General features: G+C 36.6%; 1 protein-coding gene across 1 annotated transcript in view; it reads left to right on the forward strand.

Moving 5' to 3' along the window:
• The window catches only part of IL1RAPL1 (interleukin 1 receptor accessory protein like 1), a gene marked incomplete at both ends in the record, with an annotated part of 1,110,009 nt that overhangs the window by 1,080,875 nt on the left and 4,659 nt on the right, over positions 1–24,475 (forward strand). Inside the window, one exon of the mRNA XM_082865242.1 lies at positions 12,701–12,844. Coding sequence (XP_082721368.1) covers positions 12,701–12,844 — 144 coding nt within the window. The remainder of the gene's footprint in view (positions 1–12,700; positions 12,845–24,475) is intronic.

Here is a 24,475-nt window from a genome sequence, read left to right on the forward strand (position 1 = left end):
AATCCATATTTTCTCTAAAGTGGGATTATGATTTTTTTTAAATATTTATTTAGTTTTGGCTGTGTTGGGTCTTCGTTTCTGTGCGAGGGCTTTCTCTAGTTGCGGCAAGCGGGGGCCTCTCAGTATCGCGGCCTCTCTTGTTATGGAGCACAGGCTCCAGGCGCACAGGCTCAGTAGTTGTGGCTCACGGGCCTAGTTGCTCCGTGGCAAGTGGGATCTTCCCAGACCAAGGCTCGGACCCGTGTCCCCTGCATTGGCAGGCAGATTCTCAACCACTGCGCCACCAGGGAAGCCCCTGGGATTATGTTTTAACCTGCTTTTTCAGGGAATGTTTGTAAACTGTTGCAAAAAAACATGGTTATTATTTATATAGAGAAAAACTCCCTATTGGTGTTAAATAATTCCTGCTAGACTTGCCTGGCTGAACTAGGCATCTATAAATGATGATTGGGTAAACAGACAGGTGAATGAAAAATTAATTAGGCTAAAGAGTTTGCCATAAGGGCTCTTAGCAAAACACAGATTATAAACCACCTTGGATAACTCTATTCCAAACTGTCCAGAGTAAAAGGCAAAATATAAGCTATTTTGAAGTGTTAGCATGTAAAACTATAGGTCACTTGCCCCTGTTAAGTTCAATTGAAACTTAATACACTAGAAAGAGATGCATTAAAAAAAATTTTAACTGAAGTAGTAATAGTGGTTATCTCAGGGCGGTCTGATTCCATGTGACCTTTAATTTCTTTTTCTTATTGTTATATGATTTTCAAATTTTTTACAGTAAACATTTTATAGAGTCAGGAAAAAAGGTGAGAAAAAATAAATGTATTTTGATACAGTCTGAAGAATTTTAAAATTCTTACAGGAAACCTACCATTAATCTGTTTGCTATAAAATCACGTTATTTCCACATTTTGAAAGTATGTTAAAATATGTTTCCTTGGGCTTCCCTGGTGGTGCAGTGATTGAGAGTCCGCCTGCCGATGCAGGGGACACGGGTTCGTGCCCCGGTCCGGGAAGATCCCACATGCCGCGGAGCGGCTGGGCCCGTGAGCTATGGCCGCTGAGCCTGCGCGTCCGGAGCCTGTGCTCCGCAACGGGAGAGGCCACAACAGTGAGAGGCCCGCATACCGCAAAAAAAAAAAAAAAAAAATCTGTTTCCTTGAATGTATTCTTGCTTCCACTTTATTAGAAAATAAAGTAAAAAATATTCTTTTTTATTAGAAAAATATTAGAAAAAATATTTATTAGAAAAATATTCTTTTTTATTAGAAAATAAAGTAAAAAATATTCTTGCTTCCACTTTATTAGAAAATAAAGTCTGTATTAGAAAACATTGCATGTTAGGGGACACCTTTACTTTTGCATTTTCTCAAACCACTGCTAATTTTCACACACCAAAAATCAATACATAGAGTGAGACAATAAGATAGTGCCTTACTCTTTGTGAAGCAGGGCAGTGTTATCGCTGTTTTGGTAAAAGAGAATTCATTATTGAGGACAGACTTTTCATATATCCTGACAACACAGGCCACTAAAACATATGAGCCACCCACTTTATTCTCAACTTTGTCGTGGCTTAAGGAACTTTTTACTGTTCCCTTAGGAGGAATCAAGGAATGGTAGGTTCTGCCATTGATAGTTCCCAAAGCATGCCTATTCCTTCATAGAGGGTTGATGGGAGAAAAAGAAAAAACTTAAATGTTGATAAATTCTTGATGAGTATCTCTTTACAAAATGAGAAAGGAAGGCGAACTTACCACTATTTTCCTCAACATTTTTATGTTTTCAGGAAACAGAGAGTGGTCAAAAAAGATTCAAAAGGGATAAGAAATGGATTTTTCTGTTATGTCCTTTGAGGGAAATGATCCAGCATACGGTTTTATTATTGTTTTTGCCTTAATAGTCTCTAGCTCTGTGGAATCACCAAGATATATATATATTTTTTTTTTTTTTTTTTTTTTTTTGCGGTACGCGGGCCTCTCACTGTTGTGGCCTCTCCCGTTGCGGAGCACAGGCTCCGGACTCGCAGGCTCAGCAGCCATGGCTCACGGGCCCAGCCGCTCCGCGGCATGTGGGATCTTCCCGGACCGGGGCACGAACCCACGTCCCCTGCATCGGCAGGCAGACTCTCAACCACTATGCCACCAGGGAAGCCCTCACCAAGATTTTGAATGAAACTTGTCTCATGAGAGAAACAGCTTTTGCTGAACATGTTTTATCCTAATGCTTTCAATAATTATGAAATAGGTTAAAATCTTAAGGGAAGAAAATTATAATAATAACATAAAATTCTAAAGTTTATCAAAGCATCCCATTCTGTATATTGCAATAACTCCGTTTTTACATGTGTAAAATATTTTATAAATCGATTTTTAACAACTGAATATACTGACTGTACTACAAATCATCATACGATTTTTTTAGAAGTGTTCAGTGTTTCTGTCGAGAGCATGGTTCCTTCTATTGGTTATCTAAGCAGTCCAGATGTTCTGGGTTCTTTGGCCAGTTCAAAGCATTCCCAGTGGAAGACCAAATTCTTTTAACTGTGACTACATATCCTCTGGTGGAGGATTGCTTTTAGGATAAACACTGCAGCCCTTAACAAAAAGGAGTAAAATGGCAATGCCACCTTCCCTCTGACAATTTTCTCTCCAGAGGCGTTTTGTAACATTCCATCTGTGACTGTCTATTTGTATGACATGTTGAAAAGGAAATTCCTAGTAGAGGTAAAACAAATACTTTTTCTTCTAAGAGGTTTTCTTTTAGTCATCAGTGAGGTTTGACACCTTGATATACAATGGCCCTGTCTTCTAAGCTGGTCACTCGAGGCCCATTTAGTTGTTTATTATAGCAGTATCTTTCTTTGTCTGGCTTCTCCCCATCATGCTAAGTTGTACGAGATCTAAGATGACGGAGGCCCCATCTGAATACTTTGTATGTGTCTGTGTGTGCAAAAACCTAATAGTCTGTGTACAGACCACATTATGGTCTTTGGATAGACCTATTTCAAACATTGCTTTCAGAATCCAAAGGGGAAATGTTTTCAGAGATAAAGCTCTGTCTGTGTTAGTAATACCACATGGTACATTTTGAAAATATATGTCAGTTTTCCACTAGGGAGAATCATTGTCCTATTTTTCTGACCTAATTTTAAGAAACCTGACTTAATTGATACCATGAATCCTTCAAACAAATATTTATTTTCAAGGTGCATGCTAGCTGCTTGGAAAAGGAAAAAAAAAAAGATAAATATATTCTAGCTGAGAAATCAGAGCATGAATTTGCCTACCATCACCCATCACACCATACACTTGCTTTCCCCGTACTCCACACCAAACTACTTGCCAAACTCCTTTGCAGCCACTGTCCTGTACTGTGCCACATAGTGTCTGATCCCTATCTCTAAGATCCCCCAACAGAAACACAAATACACACACAAACACCCTGAGTGAGTTGCTCACCCGGTCCTTGGTTATTATTCTTATAGTAGAGCATTTTTTACACCCATATAGAAAGCCTAGCAGAGTGACATTTAGGCGCACAATAAATATTAGCTCTTATTATTTTGTTTTTAAATATTTCCTTGCATGCCTGACTCTACAACTACACATAAGCTCCTTTAAGGCAAGGAGCATATTCCATCCATCATTTTATCACTAGAACCCAAAGCACTACACCTGGTACATTTAACGCACTTACAAAACAAAAAGAAAGTGAATGAGTGAAAAGACAAAAATGAATAATAATATCAAAGATGTAAAACAATACTTTCCTCATTCTTTAAGTTTATAAAGATTATGTATGTTGTCATTGGATTTATGGATGAAAGAATCCTTTTTAAATCTGTACTGTGAAGTTGACCATTTTTCTATAGAATGAAGTTTTATCATCAAACTAATAGCCTGTGTATTAATAATTATACCCCATCAGTTGCTTGAACCTCATGACACATTGTCTGGAAAAATGGCTCACAGATATTCTTGTCATTTTAGAGTGGGAATGCACAAAAATCTAACTTTTCATTAGAAAAGTACATTTGTTCTTATCCAGTCATCCATTTATTCAAATATTCATTGAGCTCCTACTATGTGTCGGATAGTTTTCAAGGCACTTGAGAGAGAATCAGTTAAAAAAGTATGAACAAAATAGACAAAAGAAACTTGCCCTGATGGAATTTAAGTTCCAGTGGGAGGAGATAGACAATAGATAATAAATATATTAATAAGAAAATTAAATGCTATGTTCTATAATGATAAATGCTATAGTGAAAAATAGAGAAAGGAAAGTGGATACAGCCACAGGTTAGTGACTTGGAATGAGTGGTCAGTGGACCGAGTTGCAAAAGTGTTCTATGAACAAAGACTTGAAGAAGCAAAGTGGGAGGCCCTAAGGTAAAGCAGTTGTATATCATGTAAAACCATGAACAACACTTAGTGGTATAATACAGTATGATAAGTCATCAAAAAAGCTACAGAAAATACAGGTTCTAAGGAGACAAATTGCTTTTAGTTGGAAAAGCTTCACTGAAAGTACAGATCTTAGCCTTGCCTTGCAGGATTGGTAGGGTTTTGATAAATGGAAAGAAATTCTAGGTTGGTACAGAATTGGGAAAACATATGTCAAATTCAATTCACATTGGAGGGATAATTCCTGCTGGAGGTTAATCAGCTGCTTCAATTAAAGGAGTGAAGGACCTTGAATGCCAACACAAGGGGTTTGGACTTTTTCCCATGAGCAATGTAAATCAGCTAACAATTACTGAAGAAAATTCCAAGATGAGGACATGTTTTTGGAAGATTAAACTGAAGGCTTTGCAAAGATTATAATAGAATAGTTGTGAATAACTTTAATCCAAAATAATCAACCCAAAATATTCTCAAATTACAGTAACACTTGCAATATTGTGATCTTACCGTAATTTCCATATAGCCTCTCCAACTAGATTCACCAGTTATTAACATTTTGCCACATTTGCCTTATCTCTCTTCATCTAGTTAGGTAAATAAAAAGATAGAGCTACACTATGTATACAAACACATATTATTGCTGAACCACATGAGAGCAAATTGCAGGCATCATGACTAAATTCTTCAACATGAATCTTCCTAAAAACAAAGATATTTTCTGATAAGACCAGAGTATATTTATCAAATTTAGGAAAATTGAAAATGATAGAATGCTATTCACTAATATGTAGTCTATATTCATATTTCAAAGGATATTCCCATAATATCCTTTTACCACATTTTCCATCCAGAATTATGCAATCCATTTAGTTTTCAAGTCTTTTTAGTCTCTTTTAATCTGGGATTGTTCCTCAACCTTTCTTTGTCTTTCATGGCATTGACATTTTCAAAGAATAGAAACCAGATTTTATTTTTTACTCCTTTTTAGGATATTTACTTATATGTGGCTGGAATACTGCATAGATGATATTATACCTTCTTAATGCATTACATCAGGAGGTATACGATGTCAATTTGTCCCATTACTGGTAATGCTAATTTTGGTCACTTCCTTAAGATTTCTCCCTTAATCATTAATAAATAATAAGTAGGGAGGTACTTTAAGACAGTAGGAATATCCTACCTCATCAATCTTTCACCCATTAACTTTAGCCTCTGTTGATAATTCTTGCCTGAGTCAATTATTATTAGGATGGTGGAAAAATGGTGATTTCTAACTCTATTATTCCTTCTGTATTTGCCCATTGGCATTCTGCCCTAAAGGAGAGCTTTCCTTTTTATTAATTTGTTTATAATTAATATAAACTCATGGATTCATGTTTTATTTGATTACTGTCATTATTTTAAATTGTCTTTTAATACATGCCACTTGGGACTTCCCTGGTGGCACAGTGGTTAAGACTCCACACTCCCAACACAGGGGGCCCAGTTTCGATCCCTGGTCAGGGAACTAGATCCCACATGCATGCCACAACTAAGAGTTCACATGCCACAACTAAGTATCCCATGTGCCACAACTAGGGAGCCCCCGTGCCACAACTAAGGAGCCAGCGAGCCGCAACTAAGGAGCTCACCTGCCCCAACTAAGACCCAGTGCAGCCAAATTAAAAAAAAAAACAAAACATACCACTTATGAATATTCCCTACTTCATAGAAAAAAATATAAAACAAAACTTAGCACCCTTCCTATCTGGTTGGGGAGAGAAAAAAGACATTCCAAGGGTAGGCTCTAGCTAACTGTATAAGGAATGATGCATTTTTTCCATCTAGTCTTTCATTTAATTTTTTGTTTTAATAGTTTATTAATGTGTAACATTTCAGATCAAAGGGCTTATGGGAGCTTAGTCTAACTAGGCCCTAATCATGGGTCCCAGCCAATACCATATTTGCATTCTTTTATTTTTTTTGAATTTTATTTTATTTATTTTTTTTATACAGCAGTTTCTTATTAGTTATCCATTTTATACATATTAGTGCATATATGTCAATCCCAATTTCCCAATTCATCACACCACCACCACCCGTCTCTGCCACTTTTGCCCCTTGGTGTCCATACATTTGTTCTATACATCTGTGTCTCAATTTCTGCCCTGCAAACCGGGTCATCTGTACCATTTTTCTAGGTTCCACATATATGCGTTAATATATGATATTTGTTTTTCTCTTTCTGACTCACTTCACTCTGTATGACAGTCTCTAGATTCATCCACCATATTTGCATTCTTAATTGACAGTAAGTTAAAGTTAATTTGATACTTTGTCTGAAAACCTCTTTCCAAAACTGCAAAATATACTACTTGGAAGGTAACCTTTTGCCCAGATGTTTGGTTGCACAGATCACATTGTTAAATTCAGAGACCACTTTCATTTATTATTATTATTATTATGTATACCTGTCCTTGTTCCAAAAAGCACTTTTGCAAGAGCAAAACTACTATCTTTACATACCAGTTTATACTTTCTGAAAACATTTTCTTGCTATTATGTGAATAGCAATTCAGCTTCTTAATGTGTTACCAAAAAAAAAAACACTATAACTGCTTCTAAATTGCATTGATGTATTGTAGAATTGAGTTGAATATCTTTGTAGGCTGAGCATAATTATCCTCCTGCCAGGAACAAATAAGTTATACTGCTCCAGAGAAATAAATATGCATATGAATTTATGTGGATGGATAAATCCTTATAAAGTTTAGCTCTTTATAACACAGTGAAAGAAGAAGAAATGTACTTGGTGACGCTAATGAATAAACTGGGATCATTATATTATCTATCATGCATTTCCCCCACAAACTTGCATTTTACTGCATATAAATCAGGGCAGAGCATTTCAAAGGACTTTATATAATGAATGAGGCAATTTTAGGATGAACTATATAAGAATAAGCCACCTAAAGTCTTCAGTTGTACTTTAAACAAGATTATATATATAAATATAGACAGAGATACAAAATGAATACTCCAAGTGAAGAGTTCAAAATTACATATAGGGATTTCCCTGGTGGTCCAGCGGTTAAGTCTCCACGCTCCCAATGCAGGGGGACCAGGTTTGATCCCTGGTCAGGGAACTAGATCCCACGTGCCACAACTAAAAGATTCCGCCTGCCGCAACTAAGACCTGGTGCAGCCAAATAAATAAATAATTTTTTTTAAATTAAAAAACACAATTACATATAAACTTTGATTTAACTCTGTTAACATCTTTACCTCTTCAAAGATACCTAGCAGAAAAAGTTTGCAAACAACACTAAATACAAGCCAATTAAAAAAAATAGGATTCCAAACTATACTAGGTAATTGCAGCAAGATTAGTGTAAACCAAATACGTTTATTATTTGCAGTGTAATCCAATATACTAGGGGATGGCATGCGCTTTATTTTAATTAGCTGTTTCTTTTAAAGGGTTGCTTGGTCCAGCTGTCTTGATAAGAAAAAATTGTAGTCATTGCTCAAAATGCTTGTAGCAAATCTAGTTTTAAATTGAAGCAATTTATTCCGAAAGCAGTCTACTACTGCAGCAATAATCAATGTGTTTTCCCTTAGCCCATACTGGAGCTTTCCACGGACTATTGTTAATTGCCTGTAACTAAATGACTGCTTGTGCCCTTAAATGTAACTCTTTGGCACTTGTTCATTTGTTGTGTTTAACCAAATGCCGGTTTCCCTTAGGTTTTGCCCAGTGATTTTGCTTTACAATTTTCAATATTCAGTCTCAGTCCCTTAAAGGGGGCAGAGTCTATCATTTTAACAAAATAGCACAAAGGCTAAACGGATTTTTAAAGGTTTGCACTTTCTCTTTCCATCCTCTGATGTTGAATTGTGCTGAAATGGAATCTTTTTATTTTTTAAATGCTGCCACTCCAGGCAGCTTGAACTTGAGCTGAAAAGCAGATCCCATTTCAAAAGGAAATGACATTTGCTGGGGCAACACCATTCACATTGTAATGTAAAGATAAAATACAGCAGTGAGCCCCAATCATTTCTTTTAACAGTAACAGAATTTAACCCCTAGTAATTTTGTCCTGACCTAATGTATAAGCAGTAATGGCTGGCACTCATATTAATGAATGTGTCCAGCTTGGAGCAAAAGAATGTGGAAACTGAATCTAATGCACCATTTTCTTTGGGAGAATTTACACATGCTATATAAACCAATGGAAAAAATTTCAATGGAAAAATTTTTAACCTGCACGCATTTATAATATGAAGGCAGGTGTATTAGTCTTTACGCTATAAAAATAACGTACTAACTGAGGAGCAAGCACTATTGTGTGGACTGTGGGGAAAGACACATTTCTTTTCCGACTTACAAGTTTGTTATAAGCACACCGTGCTTCTCCATGTAATACTATGGAGGTTTCTGGGGGAAATCCGAGATACTGTCAAGATCTCAGAATAAGTTAGCTCTTTGTAAATGCTGTTTCTTGGTCTAGTTTTGGGTATCCCTAGTATTAAGAAAATGACTATCATATGGCTCAGAAGAATTTTTCTAGCTTTATTGCTCACACTCTAGGTATATGTAAGTTTTCATATGTTTGTACCTTAAAGGAGGTATTCATGTGACACAAGACCATTTCTGTAATTGCTAAGCCTCATCAACCCTGCTCTCTTTTTCTCATTACATTTTAGACAGTATTATTGGTTAGCCTAATAAATAGTGTATTCAAGGTAGTATATGCAGTTTTTTGAGTGGCTCATGACATCTAGCAATGGGAATAATTCACATTTGGGCAACTACTTTTCTGAAAACAAAAAAGACTTAACTGTCATAAAATTTTTCTCTTACACATATTCAGTTTTTAGAAGTTAAAAAAAATGTGTGTAGAGACCAGTGTTACAAATAGCATTTGAAGAAAATGAGAATGCTGCTTACTGGATTAATAGAATTATATTTCAGGCATAGTTTTTGATTGTTCTAAAAGCTATTCAATGAGATACGGGTGTGTAAGGCATGCTAGATGCCCAGGCCCAGTGCCATGGTTCCAGAATCAAAGGATGTGCTTAGGGGCACCGTGAAAGAACCATTCTCTGCCTGGGCACTTATCTAGAGCAAAGCAGCTGTCCTGACTCGCAGCTTTCCTTACAGCTTCTTCCCACATAGCCCTTGGGTTAGAACTTATAATGACTCTTTTTTTAAAAAAAAAATCAAATTTTTAAAGAATTGAAGTACAATTAACATAATATAAAACACATAGATCGTAAGTCGTAGGTCAATGAGTTTTGACAAAAGTATATATCAATACTTGTATCTACACCTGAAAAAAGACACAGAGGTTTTTTGTTGTTGTTGTTGTTGTTGTTTTTTACGCCATTATGTTCCCTCTTTCCCCTTCCCAATAAAATTTCCCATCACCCATCCACAAAGCATCCATTTTGTGATTTCTATCCCTGAGGTTTATTTTGGCCTGCTCTTGGACTTCATTTAAATAGAATTGTACGGAAGGTATTACTTTGTGTCTGGCCTTCTTCACCTAACATAATTTTGTGAGATTCATGCATGTTGCAGTAGTTCATTCTTTTTACTGCTGAGTATATTATATCACACGGTCACACACAGTTTGTTCATCATATCCTGTTAATGAACATTTAAGTTGTTTCCAGCTGTGGTTACTATGAATAAGACTACTCTGAACATTCTTGTACAAGTCTTCTTATAGACATCTGCTTATATTTCCTTTGGGTAAATACTTAGGAGTGTAACTGCTGTTCATAGGGTAGATTCATATTTAACTTTATTAGCGGCTACTCAAAATTTTCTAATATAGTAGTACCATTGGGCACTTCTGCTAGCAGTGTTTGAGAGTAGAAGTTAAGCATTCTCCATTATTTTTTTATTTCTTTTCTCACACAACAAATTTCAGAGTGATGAATTCCAAGTGTGTAATGCATTATATTAGAAAACAGAATGAATATTAAAAGGAGCCACAGTCCAATATATAAAACAGATAGCTAGTGGGAAGCAGCCGCATAGCACAGGGAGATCAGCTCGGTGCTTTGTGACCACCTAGAGGGGTGGGATAGGGAGGGTGGGAGAGAGATGCAAGAGGGAGGGGATATGGGGATATATGTATACGTATAGCTGATTCACTTCGTTATAAAGCAAAAACTAACATACCATTGTAAAGCAATTATACTCCAATAAAAATGTTAAAAAAAAAGTAGCCATAGTCCAAATGCTCCTCTTTCCCATTATATCCAGTGTAATTTAAATCGGATTTTTTCTGGTATATAAATTAGCCTATGGGCATAAGTTAGAGTTTTGTACAGGCTTCTATGTGTTTAACTGATATCCTGAGAGAACAAGACTCAGTGTACCCCACAGACTTATCTACCCACTAATCTTTTCTGTTCACATAGTAGTGGGAAAACAGTATACTAAATTGGGTTTTGTATTTTATTCCTGGTACTTTTGTAGTACTCTCTTGTTGTAGTCCCTCACAAGATTCAGCAGATAAAGCTGTCTGATATTTACAAATAAAAAATATATAAATTTCCTTGAGGTACTTTTTAGTATTTCACACTTCGTATTAATTCACTTAGACTCTAAAAGATTTAATAACTCACTTTATTTTTTCTTTCTTAAATTCATAAAGTCCGATCACTTTTTGTAAGTTTTTCTTCTGTGTCCTATTTAATTTTAACAAGAGCAGAAAAATACACTTGATGAAACAGTAGTTTATATGTATTTTTTTTATTAAACTGTTGAATTAGAAATGAAGGACTAGATAATGAGAACTATGGCTGAGGTTTTTTTTTCTGTAATCATCACAGGAAAAGTGACATCACATGCAAGCACACACACAAACATGTCCTTGTGAGAAAATTATGGCCATACTTTTCAGATTATTAATCACTGATACTACATTGCACCCATGATGATTTCACCCTATTTGTAAGATCTCAGGAGTGATCTTGTAACCCAAGAGTACTTGTCACTGCAAAGCCATAGATTATTTTAAAGTTCTCAGTCTAAAACTACACTGACTATGTTACAAAATTAGATAACCCATTAGTGGATTGTGAATTACAGGATCAAAATGCCATTATTTTAGAGCCATAATTTCAGGAATATTTATCTTTAATGGTAATTAAGGCAACTAGTATTTTTCAAGGTAGTTGTCAACTGCAGGGAACAATGGATACCCATCAATAACATTTGGACTATTATGATCAATGTCAACATGCATAAGTAGGCAGTTAAAGTGAGTTTCAAAATCTGTGCATTCTGGCTTAATGTTTAAATATCAGTATCATTGAATTTGTTACAATGTTCATGAGCTCTAAAGGAGAAGAAAATAAGTGAATATTTTATCCCTTAAATTTTCTGATAATTTTTTATGCAATATAAACATTCAGTAGGAATAAGAGAACTTGTATACAGTGAATGGCAGGAAAATTCCTCTTTTGGGTAGAATGTAGTAACATACCAAGTAAAAGCGGAAAGAAAGGATAAGAAAAAAAATTTTTAAGTAGCTTAGTGAAAGGAAAATACTACCAACATAGTCTGGTTTGACATCCACTCGAGAGCCTATTTCTTAAGCCCAAGTTAGCACTCAGCCTCCAAGACCGTGGTCAGCCACATTGACACCACTCTATTCAGAAAGCTACAGGACAAGTGTTATTGCTTCTGACAGGAGCCAGCAGACAGTATTCATTAGGTGGTCCACCCAACACTCTATGCGACAGTCCGCACTGCCCTTCAGGAACTGTGCTATTTGACTCCTCATCTCTTCTCAGCCCCAACTCCCAGGTGACAGCTCAGGTGGGAAGGATCAAGATTCATATTGGGTGAGTTCAGAAACCATCCTGGCTTAAAAGCTTCATACCACAGGAACCGATTTTTCTTTTATCAACTCCATGAGCATAGCTTGCAGGATTCCCACAAGGGTTGGGTTTGTATGTAAGAGTTACTCGCACCCCAGCAAGCCCAAAATTATAGTTTCCAATCAGGTATTTATAATTCTCTCAGTCCAAATGCAATCTACCAATACAGGTTCATTTTTACCAGAAGCAATGTTGCTTAGAAACACAGCTACCACATACTACCTTATCTGGTTACCAAGGCAACAGCTAGAAAGTTATCAAAAGATCAAATTCTCAGGCAGAAAAGGAAGGGGTTGTGTTAATCCATTACCTACATCTGATCTCATCCACAAAACTGTGAAATCAAGTTGAATTTATGATTTTGTATGTGAATATGGTATAATTCCCTCTTGTAATTTCTTTTTTAGAGCTGATGTATACAGTTGAACTTGCTGGAGGGCTTGGTGCTATCCTTCTGCTGCTTGTTTGTTTGGTGACCATCTACAAGTGTTACAAGATAGAAATCATGCTCTTCTATAGGAATCATTTTGGGGCTGAGGAGCTGGATGGAGGTAAGATGAGTTCCCTCTTTTAATGTTCTTTCTGAATATTCTGTTTCCTGCTTTTGTTTTTTTGAGGGGAAGAAAAGTTACCTGAATAACTATTTGCAGCAGCTCTTACAGTCTTTCAATGTTCAGTTTGTAAATTCATCTTTTATATGGAACTATATGTGTGATGCTTTGCAGCCAGTAGGTATTTTCCTCTGAAAATTGTAAAGCAATACCTACTCTTTTTAGAATGGTTATTCCAAACAGCACTTGCGAATTACAAACACTGACTAGAGTGTTATCAGAGTGTTCATTTCCTCTCACCTTGTAATCAGTACTGAAAGTCCAGCTTTACTTCTATATAAGTAAGGAGTGTCTCTTTTTTTTTTTTTTTTTTTTGCGGTACGCGGGCCTCTCACTGTTGTGGCCTCTCCCGTTGTGGAGCACAGGCTCTGGATGCGCAGGCCCAGCGGCCATGGCTCACGGTCCCAGCCGCTCCACGGCATGTGGAATCTTCCCGGACCAGGGCACGAACCCGTGTCCCCTGCATCGGCAGGTGGACTCTCAACCACTGCGCCACCAGGGAAGCCCAGGAGTGTCTCTTTTAATTGTGTTCCCTGGCCCAATAGTTTGAAGTGAATCTCAATTTGTTCCTTGTTTAGACTGGTCAGTTATAATAAACAGTACCAAATCTTTTAGAAATCATCCAGCAGTCTTTTCAATCCTGTTTATTTAGCTATATTTAGACAGGCTAATTTTTATTCCAAGTGGGGACCAACAGATAGGAAAGTGTACAAGCAAGTTGTTTTCATAATAATAAATCTAATACTTTTACTTAAGTTGGATAAGTAAATATTGTTTTTGTAGAAATCATAAGTATTATTTGCCTCTGGTCAGTCATGAATATGTGTACAATCTAAGAAGAATTTGGAGTCCTTACAATTAAGTTCCATAAACCGCCCATGAGAGGACTAAAGTTTTTTTTTTTCCTTTTTTGGTCGTTTGAAAGTGAGTCATAATATAAGATAGACTTGCAATATAGGAAGCATATGTGAAGTGACAATAAATTGTACAGATGGTCAAGGTTTCTTGATCATTTTTGTAGTCTCTTTTTATTGACTATTCATTTTTCACTAATTGGTACAAAGGAAAATAAAGCAATTGCCCATGCTACCACATTTCCAGGGGCCTCTGGAATAAATCACATTTATTTGTCACTTTGTCAGACTTGTGAAGAAGAGCCATTTATTCAGCATCCCTAACACTCCTCTCTTTTTAACCTTCTCCCCTTCCCATCAGGGTGAAGTCTGTGCTGCAGCAAAGCTGTTTGTTCGTTGGTTTTTTTTTTTTTATTTTAAAGTACTGATTAGCCTATTTATTCTTTGTTTCTAACTTTCTTGCCTGTTCATACAATTTATTGTTCAGTACTGATTCAAAGAGAAATGAGAAAATTGCCAATGTCAGAGTCGTCGTTGAGTGAGAATCAAGCAAAGTGCTAGGCATTCTTAAAATCATTTTTGCTAAGCCTCAAAAAAAAATCTAAGGTCAATGTTATAATATCCATTTTACTGATAAAGCAACTGAGGCTCCCAGTGGCTAAGTAACTTACTAAAGAAGATAGCACTAGTATTATTGTAAGTGGCCAAGATGGGATTTGAATATAGGTCTATTTACAAAGCCTTTATTTTGTTGGACACTGAGCCCCTATTGTTTTTAGCTTTTTAAAACTTTGGTGTGTTCAATATAACCTAAAGATCTGCTGTTGCTTGCACAGTTAGCATAGTAGAAGGTATTTGAAAAGGCAGATTACCTAAACAAGTCTCACTTTATCTATTTTGAACATATTTTGTGTTCTGAATGATATGAATGATTTCACCGAAACTATCAATTTCCAGTATAATTTTTTGTCGTGTTCTGAATGGTAGAATATTCTGAAGAGTTTAGTTGCCTCTAAACCTATGTCTCATCCCCTTAGATCCTTCTACACATGCTATTATGGTTGAATAAATATCTACTCTTCCATTGTTGAAAAATTTCTCTGACATCATCAAATCCCCATTCTTCCTAGCTCTCCCACAAGTCCTTTCTTTTTCCAAAGAAGAGATAATTGTTAAGAGACCCCAAACTTTTCATATTCTTGACTTGGCTTCAAAAACTGTAATTTGAAAGTCAAAGTTGATCGGTCTTCTTTATTCTTGGCTACCATGTTATCTCCCCTGAAAAGGGAATACATAAAGTGCTCTTGGAAGGAAAGGCAAAGAGTGTGAAGAAAAAGAGGGAAAGAAAGTTTACCTCATATTTTGAAGTAATGTCAGAACTATGGTGATTGATAATAACAGATTCACTGACTATTTATTGAATATGTATTAAATGACAAGGGCTGTGTTGACTATTTTATTGATAGAGAGCTATACAACCAGGAAGACAGAGTTCAAACCCAGGTCTAAATGACTCCAAATCCCCCAAATTTCCATCACTGTATCAGACTAGGAGATGGACTATTTGGCATCTAGACACATTTAGTCAGTTCCTTTCAAGTCATTGCAATAGGCATTACCTCACTGTATCAGTTCTATATCAAAAGGATTCTATTTTTCCAAGATGGAACATATTGATGCTTTGCTCTCTTGGTTTGTTCACATCACTCCTTGTTCCCCTCTACACAGCCTTACATTTTATTGTTTCCCCTAGACTCAGGCCTTAGCACTTCTCTTCTAATTCTGCAGCACCACCTTTTTGGATCACATGTACAACCCTGTCTCCACTTGCATTTGTGTACAAATGACTCCTAAATCTAAATGTCCTTCTCCCAGTTCTCTTGTTATCATTTTTTTCTCTGCTAACCTGTTGCTTTTCTCCACTATGATAGGTGCCAACCCCAGCTTTTGAGTCACGCACCCCCCACACTCATTTCTTATCATCCTCCATTTTATGTCTCAGTTCTTTGTATCATCCTCTACCTCATTTGCTTCACTTCCTCCTCATCTGCCATTTCCAATTAGTAATCATGGTCAGTTAATTGTACCTCCTGAAAATAGACTATTCCCTCAGTCTTCATTGCAAATGCCTTGTGCAAACCTCCTACACCACCTTCTTAGCCTTTTTCTGTTCCCCTCCATTTGATCCTCCACACTCAGCCATACTTCTCTTTCTAAGTACAAATGTACTGTGATTCTCTGAAAAAAAAAAAAAAAAAAAAAAGAGCATGCCTCTATGTTGCCTGCCAGAGCAGAAAGTTTTCTTAGCTAAGAAAGCAACTGCTGTAACAGGGTGACCCAACTTACATTTATAGCCTGGCCACCCCCATGGAATCTGATCATGCATAGTTCCAGTTAAAAGGAGGTGCTGGTGTTTGGACAAACACAGCTATTGAGAATGGACCAAGACAATGCAGTTACACATAATTCTCAGGTCCCTTTGAGTAAATGAGGTAACCATAATGGTTAGGGGTAGGAGAAGGTAAATTACTCCTCTACCACCTTGATTCCACAAAATGGTGAAAGAAAATTTGGACAAATTCTGCTGCATATACATTTATTAATAAACAATCATTTAATCTATCCTATAAACTTGAAGAAGTCCCAACCCTGTGTCATGTGAGTGTGTGTGTGTCTGTGTGTGAGTTCCCAAAAAACCTTGCCCCTGAGGCAAATGTGACAATGCCAGTGGCAAGATTAGGCTAACCATCTAAAGACACCTAAGGATATTCTTCATTAACTGGGTAGTGATACAGAAAAATGTCATGCTGTTAAATGAAAAGTAGAAAACAAAAAGATCTGTATACTGTGATCATCAGCTTTGCACATCCCTATGTCTCCATGTAGATAAGAACTGAAGGATAATATTTAAACATGAAAACAGCATTGTAGGGTGTTATGATTCGAGATGTTTATACTTACATTTTTTCAAAAATTTCTCTAATATTTACCATCTTTTCTATTACATGTAACTTTTTACATTCTTTCTGAAATAAATTTGAACTTATGAAAAAAAAATTCTTCATCAGGACACATGACCATTTGGAATCAAGCCTGAAACAGTTTCCCTAAGGAGGCAGGCCACTGACCCCACTAGATACTTGAGGGGTGGGATGTGTCTCTAAATGATGTTATGTTATCCATATGTCTTTTTTTAATTGAAGAACAGTTGATTTACAATGTTGTGTTCGTTTCAGGTATAGAGCAAAGTGATTCAGTTATAAATAAATAAATAAATAAAATTCTTTTTCAGATTCTTTTCCCTTATAGGTTATTACAAAATATTGAGTATAGTTCCCTGTGCTACATAGTAAATCCGTGTTGTTTATTTATTTTATACATAGTAGTGTGTATATGTAAATCCCAAACTCCTAATTTATTCCTCCCCCCCTTTACTCTTTGGTAACCATAAGTTTGTTTTCTATGTCTGTGGCTCTATTTCTGTTTTGTAATTAAGTTCGTTTGTATCATTTTTTTTAGATTCCACATATAAGCGGTATCATATGATATTTGTCTTTCTCTGACTTCATTTAGTATGCTAATCTCTAGGTCCTTCCACGTTGCTGCAAATGGCATTATTTCGTTCTTTTTATGGCTGAGTAATATTCCACTGTGTGTGTGTGTGTGTGTGTGTGTGTGTGTGTGTGCGCGCGCGCGCCACATCTTCCTTATCCATTCATCTGTCAATGGACATTTAGGTTGCTTCCATGTCTTGGCTATTGTAAATAGTGCTGCAATGGACATTGGGGTGCATGTATCTTTTTGAGTTAGAGTTTTCTCTGGATATATGCCCAGGAGTGGGATTGCTGGATCATATGGCAATTTTTAGTTTTTTAAAGAACCTCCATAGTGTTCTCTATATAGCTGTACTACATTCCCACCAACAGTGTAGGAGGGTTCCTTTTTCTCCACACCCTCTCTAGCATTTATTATTTGTAGAATTTTTAATGATGGCCATTCTGACAGATGGGAGGTGGTACCTCGTAGTTTTGGTTTGCATTTCTCTAATAATTAGTGATATTGAGCACTTTTTCATGTGCCTTTTGGCCACCTGCATGTTGTCTTTGAAGAAATGTCTATTTACATCTTCTGCCCATTTTTTGATTGGGTTGTTTTTTTGATTATGAGCTGTTTGTATATTTTGGAAATTAATCCCTTGTCAGCTACATCATTTGCAAATATTTTCTCCCATTCTGTAGGTTGTCTTTTCGTTTTATTTATGATTTCCTTTGCATATGTCTCGAGTAGCACTGATTTCAACATGGAGGGTCCATTTCCAAGATCTATACTTGGTAAAAAGCCACTAATTTTAGCAATGAAACTTTATTTCTAACATCCATTGTGCTAATTAATGAAGCATCTACTTTTGATCAGAAATAAAGATAGTTGAAGTGTTTGTAGTGGCTCTAGAGTGTTGCCTTATTCTAATTAAATGCTAGCTGACCATCCTCATAAAGGCAACCTACTGTCTCTAGAGCTGAACATACACTAACATTAATATCCTACCATCTTTGCTGGAATAATTACAAAAAAAAATACAGTTATCACAACAACCAGAATCCTTTGCCCCTCCATACCTCTGACTGGGGTTTCCCTTCCACTTTTGTTTAAATGCTTGTATAAAGGTAGTCCTTTCTTCCTTCCTTCCTTCCTTTCTTCCTTCTTTCCTGTCTCTTCTCCCTCCCTTCTCTTTCTCTGTCTCATATACAATTCATATATCCCCCTAACTTACAAAGATTCCCCTCTTAATCCCAAGGTCTAGTTATTTTCTCCTTCATCTTTACTAAAATGGTACTTCAGGCACATCATTTTTGCAGCCCTTTTCACTTTGAGTAACGAGCACTTACTAGTGAATACTTACAACTTGTAGAGCATTATGAATTCAAGATTCCTTATCACATTTATTTATTTATGAGAGCAGAAGGACCTCTTTTTTGAGTTCCTATGGATTCAAATAGTCCAGAAAGTACCAAGTAGTAAAACATGTAAACTAGAACAATATTGTTAAATTTTCAAAGTGTAAAACTCAATCAGCTTTATTTTCGAGTATAATTGTCAGATGCCACCATGGCTGAATTGACATGAAAAGTGGAATTTATTAATACAATGACATTCAATAATCACAAAATCAAAATATTAATATATGCTTAATGTTTTGTTTTGTTTTGTTTTGTTTTGTTTGCGGTACGCGGGCCTCTCACTGCTGCGGCCTCTCCCGCTGCGGAGCACAGGCTCCGGACGCGCAGGCCCAGCGGCCACGGCTCACGGGCCCAGCCGCTCTGCGGCACGTGGGATCCTCCCAGACCGGGGCACAAACCCGCGTCCCCTGCACCGGCAGGCGGACTCTCAACCACTGCGCCACCAGGGAAGGCAATGCTTAATGTTTTTTATTCAAAGATCTATCATCTATTTCTGCAGAGTTTTTAATTGAAAAATTATTAGTTGGAAATATAAAAAAGCATATGAAGGCAAATCTGAAATACAAGAAAGAAATGACTTAATTTTTTTAAAACTCTTATTTATTCAGATTATGTCAATGCTAGTTTTTAATGATCGCATAATTCTGTGCTAATATACTACATGCAAACATAGAAAATCGCCTTTTAAAATGAAATACACAGTTCATCATGGGGCCCTACCCGGGTCTCCTTTTGGTAATCCATTTGCTGAATAATGGCCTCTGTCACTAGTCAATTTCACATATGTGACTTATAAATATTTGAAAGTAAATTTAAAAAAAGAAGCGGCCACCTGCCAATAACGTCTGACAACCATTCAATAGGTGTTTAAAGGTTAAGAACTCCCAAAGACCTGAATGTCAATCCCAAGCCATTTATATTATCAGTAAATCTCTTTCCTAGCCCACATCCAATATAGCCACCACCTTCATCTTGATAAGGGAGTCTTCAGTCTACATTTTCTTAAAAGCTCTATTGTTCTAAAAAATCCATGGATCCTTTGGCTTCTCAATCCTTTTAAAGAGAATTGACTAATATCCTCTCATATGTCAAAGAGGAAAATATTTATTTATCATTTTTCCAACCACTTTTTTTTATTCCTGTTACACAGTTCTATATTTTCTTCTCTCTTCAAGATTTCTTAATAATATTTTTAATTCATATTTTTATTTCTTAACTCTCCAGAGTCTAAACGTTTTCCCCCTCAAATATATCTTTTTATAAAACATAGTAGTTCATTCGGTAAATTGAAGGAGAAAATTCTACTGGACTAATTGTTTGACTTAAAGTAACAAAGCAACTAATTAATTGGTTAGGTTTGGTGTTTTTGGTTTGTTTGTTTTTCTTTCTCCCCCCAGCTTTATTCAGATATAATTGACATGTAACATTGTGTAAGTTTAAGGTATACAGTGTGATGATTTGGTACACATATATATTGTGAAATGATTGCCACAATAATGTTACTTAACATATCCATCACCTCACGTAATGATTTCTAAGATCTATTCTCTGCAACTCTCAAGTATATAATACAGTATTGTTAACCATATTCACCAAGCTGTGTATGTATCCCTAGAAATTATTTTTCTTATAGCAGGAAGTTCATTTACTTTGACCAACATCTCCCCCTTTCCCCTGCCCCCAGCCCTTGACAACCACCATTCTACTCTCTGTTTCTATGAATTCAGCTTTTTCAGTCCATATTGTAAGTGAGATCATGCAGTATTTGTCTTTCTCTGTCTGACTTGTTTCACTTAAGCGTAATGACCTCAAGGTCCATCTAAATAAAATGGAAGGTTTCCTTCATTTTTATGGCTGAATAATATTCTACTAAATAATATTCTACTGTGTGTATGTATTTTTATATATATGTATACACACACACACATATACACATTTTCTTTATCCATTCATCTGTTGATGGACACTTAGGTGGTTTCCATGTCTTCGCTATTGTGAATAATTCTGCAGTGAACACTGGGGTACAGATATCTCTTTGAGAGAGTGGTTTCGTTTCCTTCGGATATATACCCAGAAGTGGGATTGCTGGATCATATGATACTTCTATTTTTAATTTTATGAGGAATCTCCATGCTGTTTTACATAGTGCCTGCACCAACTTACATCCCCACCAACAGGGCAGAAGGGTTCTGTTTTCTCTACATCCTTGCCAACAGTTGTTACCTTGTCTTTTTGATAATAGCCATCCTAAGAAGTATGAGGTGAGGTCTCATTGTGGTTTTGATTTGCACTTCTTGATGATTAGTGATGTTGAACATCTTTTTATACACCTTTTGGCCATTGTATGTCCTACATGTCTTTTTGCTATTGAGTTGTATGAGTTCCTCATATATTTTAGATATTAACCCTCCCCTTATCTAATATATGGTGTGCAAATATTTTCTCCCATTCTGTAACTTGCCTTTTTATTTATTGATTGTTTCTTTTGCTGTGCAGAAGCTTTTTACTTTGATATAGTCACACTTGTTTAGTTTTGCTTTTGTTGCTTGTGCTTTTTGTGTCATAGCCAAAGAATTGTTGCCAAAACTAATGTTAAGGAGTTTTTCCTTATGTTTTCTCCTAGGAGTTTCATGGTTTCAAGTATTACATTTAAGTCTTTAATCCATTTCAGATTAAAATTTGTGAATGGTGTGAAATAGGGGCCCAACTTTATTCTTTTGCATGTGGATAGACAGTTTTCCCAACACCATTTATTAAAAAGATTATCCTTTCCACATTGAGTATTCTTGGCCCCCTTGTCAAATATCAACTGACCACATATATGTGGGTCTATTTCTGGGCTCTTGATTTTGTTCCATTGGTCTATGTGTCTGTTTTTATGTCAGCACCATACTGTTTTGATTACTATAGCTTTGCAGTATAGTCTGCAATCAGGAAGTGTGATGCCTCCAGCTGGGCTCTTCTCTCTCAATATTGCTTTGGCTATTCAGGGTCTTTTTTGATTCCATATGAATTTTAGAGTTTTTTAATATTTCTGTTAAAATTGCCATTGGAATTTTATTTTATTTATTTATTTTTTTTTTTTTGCGGTACGCAGGCTTCTCACTGCTGTGGCCCCTCCCGCTGCGGAGCACAGGCTCCGGACATGCAGGCCCAGCGGCCATGGCTCACGGGCCCAGCCGCTCCGTGGCATGTGGGATCCTCCTGGACGGGGGCACAAACCCGCGTCCCCCGCATCGGCAGGCGGACTCCCAACCACTGCGTCACCAGGGAAGCCCGCCATTGGAATTTTGATAGGGATTATATTGAATCTATACATAGTTTCGGGTAGTATGGTCATTTTAACAATATTAACTATTCTGATTAATGAACATGGGATAGCTTTCCATTTGTTTCTTCTTCAGTTTCTTCATCACTGTCTTATAGTTTTCAATGTACAGATCTTTCACCTCTTTGGCTAAATTTATTTTTCAGTATTTTATCATTTTTGATGATATTCTAAATGGAATTGATTTGCATATGTTGATCCATCCTTGCATCCCAGGAATAAATCCTGCTTTCTTTTTTGCCCATGCCACACAGCATGTGGAATCACAGTTCCCCAGCTAGGGATTGAACCCATGCCCCCTACAATGTAAGCATGGAGTCTTAACCACTGGACTGCCAGGGAAGTCCCATAAATCCCACTTGATCATGTTATATTATCTGTTTAATGTACAGTTGAATTTGGTTTGCTAGTATTTTGTTGTGATTTTTTTGTATCTATATTCATTAGGGATACTGGCTTATAGTTTTCTAGTAGTGTCCTTATCTGGCTTTGGTATCAGGATAATGCTGGCCTCATAAAATGAGTTTGAGAGTGTTCCCTCCTCTTCAATTTTTCCTTGGAAAAGTTTGAGGATTGCATTAATTCTTCTTTAAATATTTGGTAGAATTCACCAGTCAAAGTAGTTGCTGGCTTGAGGATTTCTGTCTGATTCTTTTTTACGGTTTCTGTTTCTTTAATAAAATTCTCATTTTGTTCATGCATTGTTTTCTGATTTTGTTAAATTGTCTATCCGTGTTATTTTTTATTTCACTGATTTCCTTTAAGATGGTTATTTTTAATTCTTTGCTGGACAAGTTGTAGATCTCCGTTTCTTAGTGCTTGGTTACTGGCGCTTTATTAGTTTCCTTTGGTGATGTCATATTTGCCCGATTCTTTGTGATCCATGTATCCCTGCATTAGTGTCTCTGCATTCGAAGGAGCAAACATCTCTTCTAATCTTTACACACTGACTTTAGCAGGTAAAGTTCTTCTCCTGTCTGTTCCCCAGGCCAATGGGATTACCTCCAGAATCCTAATCATTCTGGGCTGGAACTAGTTTTGAGTCTGTTGCCGGGTCTGTAGTGAAGTTCTTGGTTGGCAGGCTTGAGAGCAGGAGCTCAGGTTCACATGGATCCTGTCTGGTCTCTGGGTGGAGAGGAATGCCTCTAGTATCTTGTTCAGTAGTATAGCACTTGGACAAGTGTTCACTTCAGGATCCACAATCGGGTCTTCACTCGGTGGACCTATTGCCAGGTGTGTGGTTGGGTATGTCTCCCACCAGGTTTCTTGGAGGGCTTCTATCTGGTCATTGGATGGGTCCTTGGGTGGGCAGGACTGGCTCTGTACTGCAGCTGAGAGGATACATGCAAGGGATATCTTATTTGACCATCTTGCTGACTTTATTCCTATTTTTCTTTTTTTGTGGGAAATTACAGTCAGAATCTCTTGAAAATCATGGAAAGAGTAAACCAATGACTATATTAGAGCTTATGAATATTATTACAGAGGGTGTGTACATCAACTGTTTTCCATCTCTGTAGTCAATAGAATTATAGTTGAAGGTTTAAGTTACAGAAAATAAAATTTAGAGAATAAAGTTCAGAATAAGAAATATATTGTTGTACTCTCTTGTTATGACTAACTAGTTTTCAGCTGGTTATAAATTTAAGTTGAATTTAAAAGATCACAGTCCTACCTTTAAAAATCTTAGCATAATTTTTTTCTATGATTATAAAAAATCTCAATTTTTCAGTTTCTTATACACATTAAGATTAGTCAATGTATGTTCTTACAGATATAAAAAAAAATCTAAGAGCTATTTCCCAAGATTCAGATTCAGCTGGTAACTGGGAAAAAAGAAGAAACCTTAGAATCCATATGATTTTGAATCAGAAAACATTGCTGAAATTAGCATGATATCTGGCCTGGTGTTTGCAGTCTGATAATTTTCAAGTCAGGAGTTTGCTTCTGTGGGTAAATAAATGCCTAGCCCAATACTGCACTGACATAGACTCTGGGGAAAGAGAGGAATTAGATATCAATCAAGTGTCCCATTGATTTGAGGGAGGAAGCTGCTGCAGATGCTTGCAAGGGGCCTTATTACCAGAATTACCTACATGTGAGCGACTCCTTTTTATCTGGGAGATATTAGCTTAAATGTTATAAATTCACTCAGATGACATAAAGAGAGAGAAAACTGACTGAGACCACAGCACCTCTTCCCGAGGTTCATTTAAGCTTAATACAGTTACTGAATATATTAGTCTAGGTAAGAATTTATCCCCTTTTTGATGAAAGGGGATTTTCAGCTATTTTATTTAGAGCACATGCCCTATAAGTATCAAGACCACTCATCATGGAGCTGAGGCTGCAGTGTGTAGGTTTTGTGGTACTTTGATCAATTACCTGGCAGCTGACTGCAGTTCTTTGATGCCTTTGAGACCTTTGGGTA

This window comes from Leucopleurus acutus, assembly GCF_964270905.1.
Source record: "Leucopleurus acutus genome assembly, chromosome: X".
Classification (NCBI taxonomy): Eukaryota; Metazoa; Chordata; class Mammalia; order Artiodactyla; family Delphinidae; genus Leucopleurus; species Leucopleurus acutus.